At 57.4% G+C, this 21,278-nt stretch overlaps 1 protein-coding gene across 7 annotated transcripts in view; it reads left to right on the top strand.

Annotated features, from left to right (window-relative positions):
• The window catches only part of TNRC18 (trinucleotide repeat containing 18), a 118,145-nt gene that overhangs the window by 29,606 nt on the left and 67,261 nt on the right, over positions 1-21,278 (top strand). For 6 of the 7 annotated variants that reach the window (XM_055292241.2, XM_055292239.2, XM_063646048.1 and 3 more), the window contains 7 exons: positions 2,197-2,340; positions 3,477-5,141; positions 15,421-15,523; positions 15,871-16,076; positions 16,453-16,599; positions 17,221-17,411; positions 18,963-19,392. In XM_055292241.2, the coding sequence (XP_055148216.1) occupies positions 2,197-2,340; positions 3,477-5,141; positions 15,421-15,523; positions 15,871-16,076; positions 16,453-16,599; positions 17,221-17,411; positions 18,963-19,392 (2,886 nt within the window). The remainder of the gene's footprint in view (positions 1-2,196; positions 2,341-3,476; positions 5,142-15,420; positions 15,524-15,870; positions 16,077-16,452; positions 16,600-17,220; positions 17,412-18,962; positions 19,393-21,278) is intronic. The other variant, XM_055292238.2, reaches the window with a different exon arrangement.

The following is a 21,278-nucleotide window of genomic DNA, read 5'->3' as shown; positions in this document are numbered from 1 at the left end:
CCTCCCAGGCTCAAGCCATTCTCCCACCTCAGCCTCCTGAGTAGCTGCGACTACAGGTGCACACCATCACGCCCAGTTAACTACTGTATTTGTTTTTGGTGGAGTCGGGTTTCACCATGTGTCCCAGGCTGGTCTTGAACTGCCAGGCTCAAGCGATCCTCCCACCTTGACCTCCCAAAGTGCTGGGATTACAGGCATGAGCCACTGCGCCCGGCCTATTAAGCCCATTAGGTCCATTTTACACATGGGAGAGCAGAGACGTGATGCCTGTGTGGGAGTGCTGTTTTTGGTGGTGTTGGTTGTATTTTATTTATTTATTTTTTTTTTGAGATGGAGTCTCGCTCTGTCGCCCAGGCTGGAGTATAGTGGCACGATCTTGGCTCACCGCAACCTCTGCCTCCCGGTTTCAAGCGATTCTCCTGCCTCAGCCTCCTGAGTAGCTGGGATTACAGGCATGCGCCACCACGCCTGGCTAATTTTTGTATTTTTAGTAGAGACGGGGCTTCACCATGTTGGTCAGGCTGGTCTCGAACTCCTGACCTCGTGATCCACCCAACTCGGCCTCCCAAAGTGCTGGGATTATAGGCATGAGCGACTGCACCGGCTGAGAGTGCAGTTTGAATGATTGGATGAGAGAACAGGTATCGGGTAGCCCTTTTGTTTGTGGGTGTTGTCCGTGGCATGATTGACAAGGCAGTGCTGGAGAGAAGACATTGGACCAGTGGGCCAGGGACAGGTCCTGTATCCCTGGCCTCAGCAGGGGCAGCTGGGTATGGGATACCTGAGTCCCTGAAAGATCTCTAACAGGCCTGGGATCCCATAGGACTCTGGGCTCAGGCAGAGAATCAGGACCCTTACCCAACATCCTAGCACCTGCCTGCCTCTTAGGGCTGCCATTCTGTGTGCCCTTTATAAAAAACAAACAAACAAAAAAAAAACTATTAAAATTTTTTTTTTTTTTTTTTTTTTTTTTTAATAGTGATGGGGTCTCACTATGTTTCCCAGGCTGGTCTCAAACTCCTGGGCTCAAGCAATCCTCCCCCATCAGCCTCCCAGAGCGCTGGGATGAAAGGTGCGAGCCACTATGCCTGGCCTCTGTGTGCTGTCTTAGGTGACTGCTCCTCTCTCCATGGCTACCCCTTCCTTCTTTGTCCTGCAAGGCCCCAATTCTGTTTATTTTTATTTTCAAAAAATTCTGAGCCGGATGTGGTGGCTCACACCTGTAATCCCAGCACTTTGGGAGGCTGAGGTGGGTGGATCACTTGAGGTCAGGAGTTTGAGACCAGCCTGATCAACATGGTGAAACCCCATCTCTACTAAAAATACAAAAATAAGCCGGGTGTGGTAGCAGGCGCCTGTGATCCCAGCTCCTCGGGAGGCTGTGGCAGGAGGATCTCTTGAACTCAGGAGGCGGAGGTTGCAGTGAACCGAGATCCTGCCACTGCACTCCAGCCTGGGCCACAGAGTAAGACTCTGTCTCAAAAAAAAAAAAAAAAAAAAAAAAAATTCTGAATAGTTGAAGTCAGCAGGTCCTGATGCTGGTGCTGGGCATTGCTGGTGCGGGGGGGAGCTTTGGGGAGGCAGGGAGGATCCTTGGTGGGAGGAATTCCTTCCTGGCAGCTCCTGCCTGGGAGACCCAGCAGCTGAAGATGCTGGGTCCACTGAGGTTCAGAGAAGGCAAGTGACCAGCTTGGGGTCACACAGCAGAGAAAGGGCCTGTGTTAGGCTGAGGTTAAGAGTCCTGGCTGCAGGGTTCGATGGCCTCGGTCCAAAGCCAGGCAGCTCTGCTGTATTGTCTTGGGCAAGTGGCCTGGTCTGAGTTTTCTCGTCTTTAAAGTGAGGACATTAAGTCCCTTCCTTATAGGTTGTTTTTGAGATTTAAATGAGGATGACAGTGGCAAAGCTCTTGGTCGTGTTTGGTAGGCTGTTATCAGGCCCTGCTAGTTGGATCCATTCTGATCCTCTTTCTGGGGGTACTGGAGACCCCAATCCCCCGTGAGGGCTGTCTGGGCCTGGAGAGAGACCCAGGGTTGGGGAGCAGGGGAATGCATTGCCCTGAGGAACTGCTGTTAAACCTCGAGGCGCCCTGCACCAGTGGTCGGCTGCCAAAATAGTTTATTTCCAGGAGCTGGAAGGAAGCTCCTCGTGGGCAGCACATATTGGCCCGGCCCAGCTTTTCTCTTTTCTCTGTTACAGGCTTCTCCCACCTGCCCAGCGGCCTATACCCATCCTACCTCCACCTGAACCACCTGGAGCCCCCCAGCAGTGGGAGCCCGCTCCTCAGCCAGCTGGGTCAGCCCAGCATTTTCGATACCCAGAAAGGTCAGGGGCCAGGAGGAGGTAAGACTGTGGAGTCTGGGGTGGCGGGTGGCACAGGGGCCTTCTGAGAGGCTACTGGGGCCTTTGGCAGCCTCCAGGTAGCCCCCAGCTCTGTCCAGGATGCTGGCTTTTTTTTTTTTTTTTGAGACAGGGTCTCACTGTGTTGCCCAGGCTGGAGTGCAGTGGTACGATCATAGGTCACTGCAGCCTCAAACTCCCAAATGATGCTGCTGACTCAGCCCCCCAAGTAGCTGAGACTGCAGATGCACCCCACCACACCCAGCTGACTTTTTAACTTTTTGTAGAGGTGGAGTCTTGCTGTGTTGCCCAGGATGGTTTCAAACTCCTGGCCTCAAGCAATCCTCCTACCTCGGCTTCCCAAAGTGCTGGGATTACAGATGTGAGCCATTGTGGCCTAAGATGCTTTTTTGAGACCTGAGTCCCTAAGACCCCCACAGGCTCCTTGGGCCCACCCACAGCCCTGGGTGCCTTCTGGTCACACTCTCCTCCTAGGGGCCTTGCTAGGCCTTTTGGGCAGCTCTGAACACAACCCCTGGTCTCTCCTTTTACAGATGAGGAAACAGGCTCGGGAAGGGTAGATTTAAACTTGGTTCTAGGTATTTCCAGAGCCCGCGCTCTCCAGGGCTGGGACACCCATTTCTTCTTGCTCTGGGGGGATGCCTTGCCTTGGTGTGAAACCTGGGGGCTCCCTGCACCAAAACAGTTTAATTTCCAAGAAAAAACACTGGGCCAAGTGCGGCTCACGCCTGTAAGCCCAGCACTTTGGGAGGCCGAGGCAGGTGGATCACCTGAGGTCAAGAGTTCGAGACTAGCCTGATGAACATGGTGAAACCCACCTGTATTAAAAATACAGTAATTAGCCGTGCGTGGTGCGTGGTGCGTGGTGGGGTGCGCCTGTAATCCCACCTACTCGGGAGGCTGAGGCAGGAGAATCGCTTGAAACCAGGAGGTGAAGGTTGCTCTTGGGCCACTGTACTCCAGCCTGGGCGACAAGAGCGAGACTCTGTCTCAAAAAATAAAAACCAAAACACTGGGGAAGGCATGGGTTGGTCCAGCCCCCTCTCAGGGGTCCCCCTCCGCCCAGGCAGGGGTGGGAGGTGACGCTCGCTCACTGCCTGCTGTTCCCTTCTCCGTAGACGGTTTCTACCTGCCCACCGCGGGGGCTCCGGGCTCCCTGCACTCTCACGCACCCTCGGCCCGGACCCCTGGCGGCGGCCACTCCTCGGGCGCCCCGGCCAAAGGCTCGTCGTCGCGGGACGGTCCAGCCAAGGAGCGGGCGGGCCGCGGCGCTGAGCCGCCTCTGCTGTTCGGCAAGAAGGACCCGCGCGCCAGGGGCGAGGAGGCCTCGGGGCCACGGGGCGTGGTGGACCTGACCCAGGAGGCGCGCGCCGAGGGCCGCCAGGACCGGGGGCCCCCGCGCCTGGCTGAGCGCCTGTCGCCCTTCCTGGCTGAGTCCAAGACCAAGAATGCGGCGCTGCAGCCGTCGGTACTGACCATGTGCAACGGCGGCGCCGGGGACGCGGGGCTGCCCGCGCTGGTGGCCGAAGCGGGGCGCGGGGGCGCCAAGGAGGCTGCCCGGCAGGACGAGGGCGCGCGGCTGCTGCGGCGCACGGAGACCCTGCTGCCCGGGCCACGCCCCTGCCCCTCACCGCTGCCCCCGCCGTCCGCGCCCCCCAAGGGGCCTCCCACACTCCCCGCGGCCACCCCCGCTGGCGTCTACACCGTCTTCCGCGAGCAGGGCCGCGAGCACCGCGTGGTGGCGCCCACCTTCGTGCCTTCCGTGGAGGCCTTCGACGAACGCCCGGGGCCCATCCAGATCGCGTCCCAGGCGCGCGATGCCCGGGCCCGCGAGCGCGAGGCTGGGAGGCCAGGGGTCCTGCAGGCGCCCCCCGGCTCCCCGCGACCTCTGGACCGGCCTGAGGGCCTGCGCGAGAAGAACTCAGTCATCCGCTCTCTCAAGCGGCCGCCCCCCGCAGATGCCCCCACGGTGCGGGCCGCACGCGCCTCCCCGGACCCCCGCGCCTACTTGCCTGCCAAGGAGCTGCTCAAGCCCGAGGCGGACCCGAGGCCCTGCGAGCGTGCGCCCCGCGGCCCAGCCGGTCCTGCAGCCCAACAGGCCGCCAAGCTCTTCGGCCTGGAGCCCGGGCGCCCCCCGCCCACCGGCCCTGACCATAAATGGAAACCCTTCGAGCTGGGCAACTTCGCCACCACGCAGATGGCCGTGCTGGCCGCGCAGCACCACCACAGCCGCGCCGAAGAGGAGGCCGCCGTGGTCGCTGCCTCCTCCTCCAAGAAGGCCTACCTGGACCCTGGGGCTGTGCTGCCCCGCTCAGCGGCCACCTGCGGCCGGCCCGTCGCTGACATGCACTCTGCAGCCCACGGGCCTGGAGAGGCCTCGGCCATGCAGAGCCTTATAAAGTACAGTGGCAGCTTTGCCCGGGAGGCCGTGGCCGTGCGCCCTGGTGGCTGTGGCAAGAAGAGCCCCTTTGGAGGTTTGGGCACCATGAAACCCGAGCCTGCGCCCACCTCTGCGGGTGCCTCCCGAGCCCAGGCCCGACTCCCACACTCCGGAGGCCCTGCAGCGGGCGGCGGCCGGCAGCTGAAGCGGGACCCCGAGAGGCCTGAGAGCGCCAAGGCTTTCGGGCGCGAGGGCTCTGGTGCCCAGGGTGAGGCAGAAGTGCGACACCCGCCTGTGGGCATTGCAGTGGCTGTGGCCCGGCAGAAGGACAGTGGCGGCAGTGGCCGGCTGGGGCCTGGGCTAGCAGACCAGGAACGCTCTCTGTCGCTGAGTAACGTCAAAGGTAGGTCCTGGGTTCTACCCCAGCCCCTTCCTTTCCTTGTTCTATATCACCCCGACATTCCATTTCTCCCTGTCTCCCTTCCCACCTTCCCTGGCACACCGTCACCTCTCCCTGCCTTCCAAGCACCGTTTGTCCTTTCTCTCATTTGTGGGCTGTGGCCGCTCTTGGAAGTTTATTGCTTTTTCCATTGTACACGCAGAAAAATGTGTAAAACGCAGAAAAAGAGAACAAAGAAAAAGGACCATTATGTTTTCCCAATACCTGAGTCCTTCTGAGTCTTCTCCTGAATTCATTTTACTGTGCAATATGCTTCTACCTGCAGAGCCGCTGGTGCGGGTAGGATCTTGGGGCTCTGTGCCGTTTCCCGTATATTACAGTGTAGGCCCTTTCCCTTTGCTATTGCTAAGTCTTTATAAGTATCATTCTTTTAATGGCCTTGAATGTTCTGTTGAGAGCATGTACCATGGTTCAGTTTCCTACTCCCTTGGTGAGCGTTTTAGTTTGTTCCTTCTCCGATGTTTTGTGTTCAGAACGTTGCTTTCAGTCTTTGTGTGCATTGCACCTTCGTGATATTTTTAGTCATTTCCGGAGAATAGATGGTCTTGAGAGTAGACAAATATCAAACCTTCAATTTGAAGTCATCAAGGCACCTAACTGTTCCTTACCTATTCCAGTGTCCTCGGTACCTAGCCAGCCTGGACTCTGTCATGTAGTAGGTGTTTGATGGATGAGTGAATTAGTGTTTGAGGAACAGACAGAAACTGGGGTTCCAACATCCTCACGGTCTTGATGCTCAGTACTTGAGTGACGTTTTAGGTAGGTAGAGAGTTTACGTGCCTGTAAGTGGTTTATGAGTCTCTGTTATATTTTGGATGCTTTAGAATTGTTTTATTTATTTATTTTTGAAACTGAGTTTCGCTCTTGTTGCCCAGGCTGGAGTCTAATGGCACGATCTGAGCTCACGGCAACTTCCGCCTCCCAAGTTCAAGTGATTCTCCTGGCCCAGCCTCCAGAGTAGCTGGGATTACAGACATGCGCCACCATATTCGGCTAATTTTGTATTTTTAGTAGAGACAGGGTTTCTCCAAGTTGGTCAGGCTGGTCTCGAACTCCTGACCTCAGGTGATCTACCTGCCTTAGCCTCCCAAAGTGCTGGGATTACAGGCATGAGCCACTGCGCCCGGCCTGTTTTATTTATTTTTTAGCTTATAAATTATTATTTTGTTTTAGAGATAGGGTCTTGCTCTGTCACCCAGGCTGGAGTGCAGTGTTGCAATCATAGCTTACTGTAGCCTTGACCTCCTGGGCTCAAGTGATCCTCCCACCTCAGCCTTCCAAGTAGCTGGGACCACAGGTATGCGCCACCACGCCCGACTAATTTTTTCTTTTTCTTTTTTCTTTTGGAGACAGAGTTTTGCATTTTGCCCACACTGGAGTACAGTGGTGCCATCTTGGCTCACTGCAACCTCTGCCTCCTGGGTTCAAGCGATTCTGCCTCAGTCTCCCCAGTAGCTGGGATTACAGGCATGCATCACCACGCCTGGCTAATTTTTGTATTTTTAGTAGAGATGGGGTTTCGCCATGTTGGCCAGGCTGGTCTCAAACTCCTGACCTCAGATGATCCGCCTGCCTTGGCCTCCCAAAGTACTGAGATTACAGATGCGAGCCACCGGGCCCAGCCAGTTTTTTCATTTTTTTGTAGAGATGGGGTCTAACTGTGTTGCCCAGGCTGGTCTCGAACTGCTGGCCTCAAGTGTTGCTGCTCTGGCCTCCCAAAGTGCTGGGTTTACAGGGTTGCGCCACTGTGCCTGGCCACAACTCTGTTTTTTTTTTTTTTTTGTTTAAAACTGTTGGAGCCAGGCAGGCCTGGGTGGCAGAATGAAACCCTGTCTCAGGAAAAAATAAAATTAAAGTTAAAAAAATAAGAAGGTTGATAATTTCAGTAGGGGAGGATGGTGCATTTCTGTAAGTTCTGAGCATTTCTGCAGAGCCTGGCTGGCTGTTGAATTTCCTGTGTCCCTTGTCTAGTTTGCTGTTGGGGTTCCTCCTGGGATTTGGGGGAGTTCACATCTGAGGTGTGTTTGTTGGAACTCCTGACTTGGTCTGTCCAGAAGGCAGCCCACTGTTGAGCCAATAGTCCCACCTGCCCGGTTCGGGACTGAGTCCGTGTTTAGCCTGCGTGGTGTGGGGTCGCAGGCTGGGGTAAGGGCCAGGGAAGCGACTTCCGGCTGTTCCTAGCTCGTGGGACTTCTCGACAGTCAGCCTCTGCCCCCAGCTCCCAGCCCCCAGCCTATGTCCCATGCTCACCTGCTGGGAGCTCACACCTGTCCCGTGGTCTGGGTCCTTGTTTGTGGCACCCACAGGGCTCCCTTCCCTGCAGGCTGCATAGGCATCTTGGGTGCCCATCTTCTGGGGCTCCATCCTTCCCCGGCCTGGCCTTCCAAGCCTACCTGGGCTTGGGCCTTGGTCCATGGCGAGTGGCATGGCTGGGTCCCGTCACCGCCACCTCCTACTTCCACTGTCTCAACCTTCTTTTCCGAGACAGCCCAGTAGGGCACAGGCCACCCTCGTCACAGCAGCCCCACCTCCCCAATGTTTGTGTACACCATGGCTGCAGAGGACCCTGTAGATGCCCCTCTGTGTTCCCCTCCCAGAGTCCACCCAACCCTCTACTCTGAGGATGGGGGTCTGGGCCTCTCTGGCTGAATCTCCTACCTGTGTCACTTTTTTTTTTTTTTTTTTTTTTGAGATAGAGTCTCGCTCTGTCACCCAGGCTGGAGTGCAGTGGCACAATCTTAGCTCACTGCAACCTCTGCGTCCTGGGTTCAAGCGATTCTCCTGCCTCAGCCTCCCGAGTAGCTGGGACTACAGGCGCGCGCCATCACGCCCGGCTAATTTTTGTATTTTTTAGTAGAGACAGGGTTTCACCATATTGGCCAGGCTGGTCTGAAACTCTGACCTCAAGTGATCCACCCGCTTCAGCCTCCCAAAGTGCTGGGATTACAGGTACCGCATCTGGCTTTTTGTTTTTCTTTTTTCTTTTTTTTTGAGACAGAGTTTTGCTCTGTTGCCCAGGCTGAAGTGCGATGGCATGATCTTGGCTCACTGCAACCTCCGCCTCCTGGGTTCAAGTGATTCTCCTGCCTCAGCCTCCCGAGTAGCTGGGGTCACAAGCGCCCGCCACTATGCCCAGCTAATTTTGTATTTTTTTTAGTAGAGATGGCGTTTCACTGTGTTGTTCAGGCTGCTCTCGAACTCCTGATCTCAAGTGATCTGCCCAACTTGGCCTCCTGAAGTGCTGGGATTACAGGCATGAGCCACCGCACCCAGCCAGCTGTGTCACTTTCCCACCACCCTGATGCCTGCCCCAGCCGGTCCTGGGTATGTGGTGCTGGACCTCTCGCCTGCAGCGCCCTCCCACTTCCTGCACGGCCACGTCTCCCCATCTTCTGTGCCTTCACCTCCCTGTGGAGCTGCCTTGGACTGGGCCTGTCTCTGGCCGAGCTCCAGATGCTCCTGCCTTCCGGGGATGGCCCTGAAGTCTTTGGATTTTGAGTTGGGAGGTGGGGCTCTGTCAGGCTTGTCTTGGAATTCTCTTCATCCAGCCGGGCTGGCTCAGGGTGAGTGATGCTCAGTGAGTGTTTGTTGACCGACTGAATGAACACCCTGCTCTGTGCGGAGCTCCTGGGAGCCAGGGAAGCCCCGCTACACTCTGACTCTGAGGCTTTGCATGAGAGCCTGCCTTATTCTGGGACAGAAGGAGGGAGGGGCCAACAGCCCTTGGATTGGTGGTGGCCAGCTTGGCGATGGAAAAGGTCTCCTGCTCAGAGGTTTGGGGCTGTGGCCCCCTGGGAGGCAGGAGATCTCTTTGAGCCTTTCTCTGGAAGGATCCTCCTGTCACATGGGATGGCACCTTTGTTGGGGCTCACGGTCACTGGAGTCCATCTGAGATCCCAGAGTACCTGTCTGTGCCCAAGAGGCTGTGAGTGTGTATGTGTGGGGGAGGGGGACATGTGAATGTGAGGGAGGGAGGGAGGGTGTGCCAGAGGTTTGGGATGAGATATTTGGGGATTTATCCGAAGCTGCCCTTCTCTGTTGGTGCTGATGTTTGAAAAGTAGATGACTGGTTGGGGGCCGGGCATGGTGGCTCACGCCTGTAATCCCAGCACTTTGGGAGACCCAGGCAGGTGGATCACCCGAGGTCAGGAGTTTGAGATCAGCCTGGTTAATGTGGTAAAACCCCGTCTCTACTAACTAAAAATAGAAAATTAGCCAAGCGTGGTGGCACATACCTGTAATCCCAGCTACTTGAGAGGCTGAGGCAGGAGAATGGCTTGAACCCGGGAGGAGGAGGTTGTAGTGAGCTGAGATTGTGCCATTGCACTCCAGCCTGGGCAACAGAGCAAAACTCCATCTCAAAAAATAAAAAAATAAAAAAAAAATCATCGGGGTGTGCTGGTGTGCCCGTAGTCCCAGCTACTCAAGAGGCTGAAGTGGGAGGATGGTTTGAGCCCGGGAGGTCAAGGCTGCATTGAACTGTGATTGCACCACTGCACTCCAGTCTGGGCAACAGAGTGAGACCCCGTCTCTAAAAGAACCGAAAAGTAGGTGGCTGGATTCTTTCTCTCCTTAAAAAAAAACCCCATAAGAACTGGTCATTTGTTTCTGGGCAGTCCAGCCTGAGTGCTGAGCAACTTTGAAAGGAGGAAGGAGAAAGACGCCCTGGGATGCCTGTGTCTGGGCAGTTCCCCCGCTGAGGAGTCAGGTTGTCACCCCGGTCTCCTGGGGTCTCGCCCCAGTCTCTTGCTTTTTGGAGCGAGCCCTCTGCCTCTGTCAGTGGGTTTAAGTCCAGGCTCTGCCCTTTGTAGCTACGTAACCTTGAACAAGAGCCTCGAGCCCTCTGGGCTCTGGGGGCAGCTCATCTGCTTGATGCTGGGTAGGCTGATGGGCACGTAGTAGGTATGTTATAAACGCCTCTCGTCTGCTCATATTCAGGCCTTAGGGTCTTAGAATGCGCCTGCCTGTGCAGGGAAGCCCTGAGTCCTCCTGTTCTCACATAGGATCTAGGTCTGGACTTGGGGCCTTGGACCTTGAGATGGGTGAAGGACAGGCATTACCTACATTTGTGAGCCCCACGCAGTCAGAGCCCCCATGCCCGAGAAGCCAAGAACGATAAGGGGCATCCTTGCCAGATGCGGCGGCTCATGCCTGTAATCCCAGCTCTTTGGGAGGCCAAGGTGGGCAGATGGCTTGAGCTCAGGAGTTGGGAGACTAGCCTGGGCAACATAGTGAAACCCCGACTCTACAAAAAAAATAAAAATAAATCATCCGAGCATAGTGGTGTGGCACCTGTAGTCCCAGCTACTGGGAGGCTGAAGCAGGGGAGGATCACTTGAGCCTAGCAGGTCGAGGCCGCAGTGAGATCGCACCACTGAGCTCCAACCTGGGTGGCAGAGTCAGATCCTGACCAAAAAAAAAAAAAAAAAAAAAAAGAAAGCAATCGTTGCCATTGAGCCAGCAGCCCGGATGAACAGACAGTGCCATGAGGTCTCCTGTGAGGGCATGGACTTGTGCAGAGGAGGGGCTGTTACTCTCCCTGTTCAGAGATGGGAAGACTGAGGCCTGCAGGGATGAGGCAAGGCTGAGTGGGGAGCCCTGAGCTGAGCTTTGTCTCCTACCTCTTCACTGGCCCATCACCTCTAGGGTGGGGCCAGTTCTGGGAGAGAGGGGCTGTGGGGATGTCCTCACCTCCAGCATCACAGGGGGCGGCTGGGGGTGCAGAGCTGGGTGTACGCCATGGTGTTGGTGACAAGCCTGCTGGGGCCTCTATCCAGTCACGCCCCCATCCCCCCCCACCATCCACTTCCCCGTACCCCTGGAGAGCAACCCTGTGTGGAACTGCTCAGAGAGAGGCCAGGAAGGGGTTGCCATGGGAACAGGGCCTCTGCGTGAGTCTTGGGCTACTAATGGCTGCGACGTGGGGCGCGTGACCTGTGAGTGGAGTCGTTAGCGCCGCAGACTCGGGAGCTTTTGCTGCAGGACACCCTCACTCCACCATGGGCCCTGGGGTGGGGCTGGGCCTCCAGGCGGCCTGCAGATGAGGGGTGGCAGTGATGTGGCTGGAGAGGGCCCTGTGGCACTCCCTGTGTGGGGCCGTGTATGTTGGTGGTCAGCAGGGCCGACTTGGATGCTGATCCCAGCCATGACGCTTCCATGTTAGTTCTTGTGACTTGGGCATGTTTCTTTATCTCCCTGTGCCTCAGTTTCCTCATCTGGAAGATAGGGATGAGGGCTGGGATCTGCCTCCTGGGTTGATGGTGATTGAATGAGTTCATATGTGCAAAGTGGCCTGGGGCCCTGCTGGGCACAGGGACAGCCTTTGTTTATTTATCCACTTTATTTTATTATTATTATTATTATTTTATTTACTTATTTATTTATGAGATGGAGTCTCACCCTGTTGTCTAGGCTGGAGGGCAGTGACGTGATCTCCGTTCACTGCAATCTCCGCCTCTCAGGTTCAAGCGATTCTCCTGCCTCAGCCTCCTGAGTAGCTGGGATTACAGGCACCTGCCACCACGCCCAGCTAATTTTTGTATTCTTAGTGGAGACGGGGTTTCACCATGTTAGCCACGCTGGTCTTGAACTCCTGACCTTGGGTGGTCTGCCCACCTTGGCCTCCCAAAGTACTGGGATTACAGGTGTGAGCCACTGCACCTGACCTGAGTTTACTTTTCTTTCTTTCAGTCTTTCCCTTCTTTTCTTTCTTTCTCTCTTTTTCGTTTTTTGGAAACAGGGTCTCTGTCACCCAGATTGGAGTTCAGTGGTGCAGTCGTGGCTCACTGCAGCCTCGAGGACACAGACAGTGAACGATCAATAAGCAGAATAGCTGTGTATAATCAAGAGAATGGGATGGAGCAGAGGTGATCAGGGAGGGCTTCCTGGAGGAAGTGGCACTTGAAGCTGAGCTCTGATGGTGGAGGTCCAGGTGGCGGGAATGGTGTGTGTGTGGCCCAGAGGTGGGGAAGGCGACAAGTGTGACATGTGCAGAGAGGGTGGGGCACCCTCGAGAGGCTGGCCAGGTCCCCACTTGGCCCTGTGGGGTGACAGATGGGACCAGGATTAGAGCGGATGGAGGGCCATAGAGTGAGGAGGGTAGAGCAGGGGCCCAGCCACGCGCAGGGGTAGGGGACAGAGGGCTCACTATCTCTTTTCAGAGGACAACCACATTTGCAGGGAGCAACCTGGGGCCGTGGCCCTTGAGGGCCTGAGGGTGGCAGGTGCTCTGAGATGGGGCTGGCCAGCAGACTGGCTTCTGTGGCAGGTGGCACCCGGGATGGGAAGCCCCTGAGACCATTTGCAGTGACAGCCGGGACAGTCGGGGGGACAGAGGGCTTGGGGTCGAGCCCAGGCTGCACTCTAAGTGCCCGCCTCTTCTGGGGGCACCAGGAGAGCCCTGTGCTCAAAGCTTGTCCCAAACTCCAGGAGGACCCAGGGTGCGTGAGGGTGGCCCCCTCAGGTGGCTGAGCCTCTGGGATTCTGTAAGCTGGGATGGCTGTTTCCCCTGGGAGAAGGAAGCTTGAGCCTCCTCATGAACAGAGACCTCATGGAGCTGTCTGTTCAGCCGGGCAGGGCCCCGTGCAGTCCTGACTGAGGGGTGCCTGGTAGGCTCAGGTTCTGCTTTGATACAGGAGCTACATTGATGTTGGAGGTCCAGGTAGCCCTGGAGGCCCATGGCCAGCCGCCCTTGTCGACATGCCGCTCCCCGTGCCGGGCTGCCCGGCTGTCCCTCCATACCCTCGGTCCTGCAGGCGTCTGGGCCGGCATGGCTGTGCCCCTCTCTGGGTTCTTCTCTTCTGCTTCTGGGACTAGCAGGTTCTCATCTTCCTGCAGGGAAAGGGAGATGCTGTGTGGCCTAGGCTGGAGTATCGTGGTGTAATCACAGCTCACTGCAGTCTCCACGTCCCGGGCTCAGGCCATCCTCTTGCCTCAGCCTCCTAGGTAGCTGGGACCACAGGGGCATGACACTATGCCTGGCTAATTTTTTATGTTTTTGTAGAGATGGGGACTCACTGTGTTGCCCAGGTTGGTCTCAAACTCCTGGGCTCCAGTGATCCTCCCATCTCGGCCTCCCAGAGTGCTGGGATTACAGGCGTGAGCCATTCTGCCGGGTCTGGGGCGCTGCTCATTAGGAGCTCCTGGTATTTGGGGGTGTGGGAAGGGAGAGATGAGAGGAGAAGCTTGATTCCGAGGTTCCTCACCCATTAGGGTCATGGCTGTGGGGCCGCTGTAGACCCCAGCTAGGGCAGCTGGGTGGGGACCTTGTCTCCAGCAGAAGGATAGTGTCTCTGGGCTGGGGGCTGAGCCCCTGACATTGCTGCTGGCGGTGCTGGACTGGGCTCTTGGGGGTGGCCGATGGCTGGGGTCTGCCCACAGTAGCGCTGTGTAGGAGGATCTAGCTCCCAGCCCACCCCTCTTCCTGGAAGCCCTGGGAAGGCTGGCCCGGAGGGGAGTATCAGCCATGCCTCAGCCTGTGCGAATGGCACCCGGGAGCTGACGGGCAGGTTTTCGAGCTGCACACCTGGTGGCCTCTGCCGTGGTGGTGCTCAGCTTCCTCCCATTCCCGTGCCCTCACCTGTCCGGTGTGTCCCATCTCTGACTCATGGTGTTAAACACTCAGAGGGGCCAGGGCAGGGTGGCAGGGATGAGGAGGGACTGAGAGGGACAGACGGGGCTCCTGCCACTCCACCACTCCCTGTCCCCTCTCCTCTGTGACCATCCATATGCCAGGCCTGGGACTCAGGGGCTGGTTATGGGGAGGGACAGGGATGGGTGAGCCTGGTAGCATCTCCCACTCTGGGGGCCAAGGCTACCCCCTCCACCCAAGTGGATATTGTTCTTTGGGTTTACTTTTCTATCTTGATTTTTTTTTCTTTAGAGTCTGGGTCTCACTCTGTCACCCAGGCTGGAGTGCAGTGGTGCAATCAGGATAGGGAATCACTGCAGCCTCGACCTCCCCGGCGCAGCGATCCTCCCACCTCAGCCTCCTGAGTAGCTGGGACTACCGGTGCATACCACCATGCCTGCCTAATTTTTGTATTTTTTTTTTTTTTTTTTGAGATGGAGTTTCATTCTGTCTGTTTTCCAGGCTGGAGTGCAGTGGTGGAATCTCGGCCCACTGCAACCTCTGCCTCCTAGGTTCAGATGATTCTCCTGCCTCAGCCCCCTGAGTAGCTGGGATCACAGGCGTGCACCACCATGCCAGGCTAATTTTTGTGTTTTTTTTAGTAGAGACGGGGTTTCGCCATGTTGGCCAGGCTGGTCTCGAACTCCTGACCTCAGGTGAGCTGCACAACCTTGGCCTCCCAAAGTGCTGGGATTACAGGTGTGACCCACCTCGCCTGGCTAGCCATGTGTATTTAAACTGTCTTGGGACACACAGGCCTGCATGGTTGGGACCACAGTCTGGCTTCATGTGACCCAGGTCTGGCTAGTTTTTGGGTTGTGTTTTTTTTTCTCCATTTGGACTCTGCCCTGTCCTCACCAAACCCCCAGCTCAGAATCTGCCTTCCCGTCATTAAAATAGCATTAGTGGCTGGGTGCGGTGACTCACGCCTGTAATCCCAGCACTCTGGGAGGCCGAGGCGGGTGGATCACGAGGTCAGGAGATCGAGACCATCCTGACTAACACGGTGAAACCCCGTCTCTACTAAAAATACAAAAAACTAGCCGGGCGTGGTGGCGGGCGCCTGTAGTTCCAGCTACTCGGGAGGCTGAGGCAGGAGAATGATGTGAACCTGGGAGGCGGAGCTTGCAGTGAGCCGAGATTGTACCACTGCACTCCAGCCTGGGAGACAGAGCGAGACTCCGTCTCAAAAACAAAATAATAATAATAATAATAATAATAAAGTAGCATTAGCAAGTGCACCCGGCCTCACGTTTCATTGTTATGTGACAGGCTTTGTGACATTTTCTTATAATAGCCATGGCCATTGGTCTAATTATCGCCACAGTTGTCTGTCTAGGGGACATAGACAGGCCTTTTGGATGGGGGTGACAGATGGGATGGATGATTCCTGGCCCTGAGGAACCCCGATTGGGGTTTGGGGGAGGTTGGTGCATCATAAGGAAAGGTGTTGGGGTGAAGGCACTGCACGGATGGCTGTGCAGGACGGTCGGGGCTCTGAGGGGCCTAGGGAGGGGTGAGGGCAGTGGGGCCAGTGGGTCTGGGGTAGGCTCGGTGCTGGCTGGGGGCTCACTTCCGCATGGCCCCCTGCAGGGCACGGCCGAGCAGATGAGGACTGTGTGGACGACCGGGCCAGACACCGGGAGGAGCGGCTACTCGGGGCGCGGCTGGACCGGGATCAGGAGAAGCTGCTCAGGTGAGGGCGTCGGGGGAGCCTGAGGGTCTGGGGGGTGTCTGGGAGCCCTTAGGGGTGAGGGGCAGCTGGATGACCCCAGGTGGGCTTGGCCCCTTGACCACGGATGCTATGGTACTGAGAGTGGGAGCCGCCCTGGTCCTCAGCATCGGGCCAGCCCTGCCCAGGCCAGGTGGCCACACGGCCCCTTCCAGTGAGTGTGGAAGGCCCTGGGAGGCCCTTCAGTTCCAAGCAGTGGTTGTCCTGACTCATGGCCTGGTGGCGAACAGTTCCTTGGGGCAACCCCCCCTTCTCCCTCTCGTCCCCTGGGCTGTCCAAGCTGTCTCTGACACCTATGATCCTCCTTTCAGAGAGAGCAAGGAGCTGGCTGACCTGGCCCGCCTGCACCCTACTAGCTGTGCTCCTAACGGCCTGAACCCCAACCTCATGGTGACGGGGGGCCCGGCCCTGGCGGGCTCAGGTCGCTGGTCTGCCGACCCTGCAGCCCATCTGGCCACGCACCCCTGGTTGCCCCGCTCGGGCAGCACATCCATGTGGCTCGCCGGACACCCCTACGGTGAGTGTGGGGTACAGGGACTCTCCCCTTCTCTGAGGGAGGGGTGGGAGGGGGCGGGTGCAGGACAAGAGCTCAGGGCTGGCTCCTGCCTGCTGTTTCCTGGGGGGCCTGGGCCTGGCTCCCGCATTCGTTGGAAGAAGGAATGATAATGGCTTCTGCCTCGTGGGGCCCCTCTGCCATGCCTTTTTGGGGTAGATGCCCAATGCGGGTGGCTCTGGGAGGCTCTTTGCAGCCAGCCTGCACCCCTGTCCCTTGGCTTCCCACTGGAGGCCCCAGGAGGTTCAGGACTTGGGAGGTGGTGCTGGGCTGGGGCTGCCCGAGGACAAACCGCTTGGGGGCCCCCAGCACTGACTCAGGCCTGGGCTTCTCCTCCTAGGCTTGGGCCCCCCATCTCTGCACCAGGGCATGGCCCCTGCATTCCCACCCGGCCTGGGGGGCTCCCTGCCGTCAGCCTACCAGTTCGTCAGGGACCCCCAATCGGGCCAGCTGGTGGTCATTCCCAGTGATCACCTGCCTCACTTTGGTAAGCGGACCCTCCATGTGGCCACCATGGGCCAGGCTGGCCATGCCCAGCGAGATGGTCTCTGATGCCAAGGGCTTCCCGCTGAGGGGTGGCGGCCGGCAGATCTGGGGGTTGGGGAGGTGGACCGGGGTTCAGACAGAACATCTATTGCCAGTGTTGTAAAGCCTTGGGGTCCTTGTTGCAATGAGCTCCTGCCCAAAAACTCCATAAAGAGAAGGGAGACAGGCAGCCCTGGGTGGGGGCTGGGATTCCCCCTACCTGGCGCCACCGCCCCCCCCGGAATCCACCTCACAGACTGCTGGGAGGGGTGGGAGGAGGCGTTCCCTAGGTCCTCACAGTGGTCCTCATACATGTCTGCATGCTGACCTGCTCTGGTTGCGAGGCTGTGGGGACATCCCACCCCGGGTGTGGACGGGGCTGTGTTCCCTGGGCCTGGGGTGCACACGTGGCCCATGGAGGAAAAGACAAGCTTCCTAGCCCCTGGGGAGCAGCCGGTGGCCCCACAGAGCCCAGCTCCCCACTGTGTGGGTGGCCCCTCTCTGGCCTCAGCTTCCCCTCGTAAATGGGCATGGTGGTGCAGCATCAGGCCGCAGGTGCAGCGCACTGTCTCTGTCCCTGCAGCGGAGCTGATGGAGCGGGCCACTGTACCGCCCCTCTGGCCCGCCCTGTACCCGCCGGGCCGCAGCCCCCTGCACCACGCCCAGCAGCTGCAGCTCTTCTCACAGCAGCACTTCCTGCGGCAGCAGGAGTTCCTGTACCTGCAGCAGCAGGCAGCGCAGGCCTTGGAACTGCAGAGGAGCGCCCAGCTGGTGGTGAGTTGGGGAGGATGAAGCGCAGCTCATCTGGGGGCCCCACGGGTGACGAGGCAGACGAGTCAGCCAGCAGAAACTCCAGACAGTTACAGGGAGGGAGAAAACAGCAGAGGGGCAGGTGGTCAGGGAGGGCTTTTGGAGGAGGCAGCACTGGAACAGAGACCTAGAGCCATCTGTGGAAGAGTTCTCCAGGCAGAAGGAGCTGTGAGCAGAGGTAGATGGAGACTGGCAGGGCAGGGTGCAGGAATGAGGAGGAAACCAAGGCGGAGAGGTGGCCTTGGGGACTGGGGAAGGGTGATTGGATGTTGAAGGAGTCCAGTGGGCTCCCGCTGTTGCCTGAGCCCAGCCTGGCCTCTTCTCTCCAGGTGGCCTCTCGGAGAGGCACAAGGAAGCCTGGCCAGCTGCCTCCTGATGGCATGGTCCCATAAGATAGGGGACAGGAAGGGTCTGCTCTGGAGGAGTCGGCCCAGGTGGTACATAAAGCAAGAAGCTCTCAGAGCCCGAGCCCTGGGTCTGAATCTTAGCCCTGCCAGGCCTGGCTGTGTGCTCATGGGCAAGTGCCTTTACTTCTCTGGGTTTCAAATTTCCTCTCTCAGAAACAGGTGCTAGCGTTGCCTAGTCCTTGGGTTGCTAAATGTGACTGTTTAGTAATCGGGAGAGTGGCCTGTCCTTGGAGTGCTTTGTTCTGGTGTTTTTTTGTTTGTTTGTTTTTGTTGTTTTTTTTTGAGGTGGAGTCTTGCTCTGTCGCCCAGGCTGGAGTGCAATGGCACTATCTCGGGTCACTGCAACCTCCGCCTCCTGGGTTCAAGATTCTCCTGCCTCAGCCTCCCGAGTAGCTGGAATTACAGGCACATGCCGTCATGCATGGCTAACTTTTTTTTCTATTTTTAGTAGAGATGGGGTTTTGCCATGTTGGCCAGGCTGGTATTAAATTCCTGACCTCAGGTGGTCCACCCGCCTTGGCCTCCTAAAGTGCTGGGATTACAGGCGGGAGCACTGCGCCCGGCCCCCAGTGTGTTTTGTGTATTGCCTGACCGGCCCAGGTAGGCATTGGTGGTCGCAGAGCCGACTCCCTCCCATTTCCTCATAAAAGACATGCCTGGCTTCCTCCTGCCCCCTTTGGGGCATTTTGAGACCCTAAAATGATGATGCAGTGAAGCAGGAAGGTTCAGCAGGTAGTGAGCACACCCAATGCCATCAAGGTGTGGGGCCTCGTGCCCCCCATCTGGCCCCCCTTGCCCTGACTGTGAGGGTCCCTGCAGGGCCGGGATCCTGGTGAAGGTCCCCCATCAGCCCTGGTTCGAAAGGGCCTACCAGAGCTCCTCACCCCCAGCCCTGCCTTTTGGTGTTCTGCGTGGAACGCTGTGCTTATGACACGTGGGCTGGGATGGAATGTCTGTCTCTGGCCTGGGAAGGGGTGGGCAGCCGGGACCCCAGGCCCTCCATGAGGTTCTCCTCTGACTGGGGGACCCTGGGGGGACAGGGCAGGTGCGGGGGTAGGGGAGGGGGGAACTCATGCTGTGCTGACCCTGCCTGCCGGCCCCTCCCCAGCAGGAGCGGTTGAAGGCGCAGGAGCACCGGGCGGAGATGGAAGAGAAGGGGAGCAAGCGGGGCCTGGAGGCTGCAGGCAAGGCTGGCCTGGCCACCGCCGGCCCCGGGCTGCTGCCACGGAAGCCCCCCGGCCTGACCGCCGGCCCTGCGGGCACCTACGGCAAGGCCGTGAGCCCACCACCATCACCCCGTGCATCCCCTGTGGCTTCCCTGAAGGCCAAGGTCATCCAGAAGCTGGAGGACGTGTCCAAGCCACCCGCCTACGCCTACCCCGCCACCCCCAGCTCCCACCCCACCAGCCCGCCACCCGCCTCCCCGCCGCCCACCCCGGGTATCACCCGCAAGGAGGAGGCTCCCGAGAATGTGGTCGAGAAGAAAGACTTGGAGTTGGAGAAGGAAGCCCCCAGCCCCTTCCAGGCCCTGTTCTCAGGTAGGATGCAGCTGAGACCCTTAGGGTCTCACTCTGGCCCTGGCGCGGTAAAACTGCTCACCCATCTCTTCATTGACCCGTTCGATCGTTCATTCATTCCAACTCCACGGAGCACCTCCTGCATACCAGGCCCGCTGCCAGACACTGAGACGAACACAGTAGCTCACAGTCACATCCAGCCTCTCCCCAGCCCCTCCTCAGCGGCAGTGTCAGGGAAATGGGTGTAATATTAGAAACTGCTTCAGGACGAGTTGTTCTGAGCTTTCAACTGAGCGAGACCTGTCACACGCTCAGCATGCAGTCGGTGCTAAGTTCTGCCTTGGTGATGATGGTCCAAGGATGCCCGTTCTGGGCAGCTGTCCTCCTGTTCCGTGGGTCACACGCACACACCCGCTCTTGCCGTCTTCTGCATCAGAGAGGACCTGTAGCAGGTGGCTTTGGGGGCTGGGACTGTGTTCTTCCTTCCTGGGGGGTATCAGGTGTGTGCGCGTGTGCTTGGGAGGACTTTGGTTCAAATTCAGATTCTGGCACCAAGGCTGGGTGAGCTTGGGCCAGTGGTGGCGATTATTGAGCTTGGCCCGGCGCCTGTCTCTCCTTTGTCAATTTCCTTTTGTGTGCCTCAAGGTGCTGGGCTGGGAGTGGTGCAGAGAATCAGGGGCACACAGCCCTGCTCTCAGGGAGATTATACCTGGGGACAGAATTGGGTTGCTATTCGTTTTCTTTTTTTTGAGATGGGATCCTCACTCTGTCGCCCAAGCTTGTACTGCAGTGGTACAATCACAGCTCACCACAGCTGGACTCGAGCAATCCTCCTGCTTCAGCCTCTCAAGCAGCTGGGACCATAGGCACGCATCACTGGACTTGGCTATTTATTTATTTTTATTTATTTATTTATTTTTGAGACGGAGTTTCGCTCTTGTTGCCCAGGCTGGAGTGTGGTCGCGCAGTCTCGGCTCACTGCAACCTCCGCTTCCCAGGTTCAAACGATTCTCCTGCCTCAGCCTCCTGAGTAGCTGGGATTACAGGCATGTGCCACCATGCCCGGCTAATTTTGTATTTTTAGTAGAGATGGGGTTTCTCCATGTTGGTCAGGCTGGTCTCGAACTCCCGACCTCAGGTGATCCGCCTGCCTTGGCCTCCCAAAGTGCTGGGATTACAGGCGTGAGCCACCATGCCCGGCCAGTTTATTTTTTATATTCGTACAGATTTGTCTTGCTTTGTTGCCAAGGCTGGTCTTGATCTCCTGGGCTCCAGCAATCCTCCCACCCTGGCCTCCTGAAGTGTTGGGATTGTAGGCTTGAGACCACTGCAGCTAGCCCTGCTGTTACATTTTGTTTTGTTTTGAGATAGAGTCTCACTCTGTCACCCAGGCTGGAGTGCAGTGGTGCCATCATAGCTCACTGCAGCCTTGATCTCCCAGGTTCAAGCGATCTTTCCACCTTTGCCTGTGAATTGGCTGGGATTACAGGGGAGCGCCAACATGACCAGCGAATTTTTTTTTTTCTTTTTTTTTTTTTTTAGTAGAGATAGAGTCTTTCAGGTCAGGCACAGTGGCTCATGCCTGTAATCCCAGCACTTTGGGAGGCTGAGGCGGGTGGATCACCTGAGGTTAGGAGTTTGAGACCAGCCTGACCAACATGGTGAATCCCCGTCTCTACTAAAAATATAAAAAATTAGCCGGGCACAGCCGGGCAGAGTGGCTCACGTCTATAATCCCAGCACTTTGGGAGGCTGAGGTGGGCGGATCACGAGGTCAGGAGATTGAGACCATCCTGGCTAACATGGTGAAACCCCATCTCTACTAAAAATACAACAACAACAAAAAATTAGCCAGGCGTGGTGGGGGCGCCTGTCGTCCCAGCTGCTCGGGAGGCTGAGGTAGGAGA

The sequence above is a fragment of the Symphalangus syndactylus genome, chromosome 9 (genome assembly GCF_028878055.3).
Source record: "Symphalangus syndactylus isolate Jambi chromosome 9, NHGRI_mSymSyn1-v2.1_pri, whole genome shotgun sequence".
Classification (NCBI taxonomy): domain Eukaryota; kingdom Metazoa; phylum Chordata; class Mammalia; order Primates; family Hylobatidae; genus Symphalangus; species Symphalangus syndactylus.
Note: the sequence above shows the minus strand (reverse complement) of the source record. Positions and strands in the feature narration are given on the sequence as shown.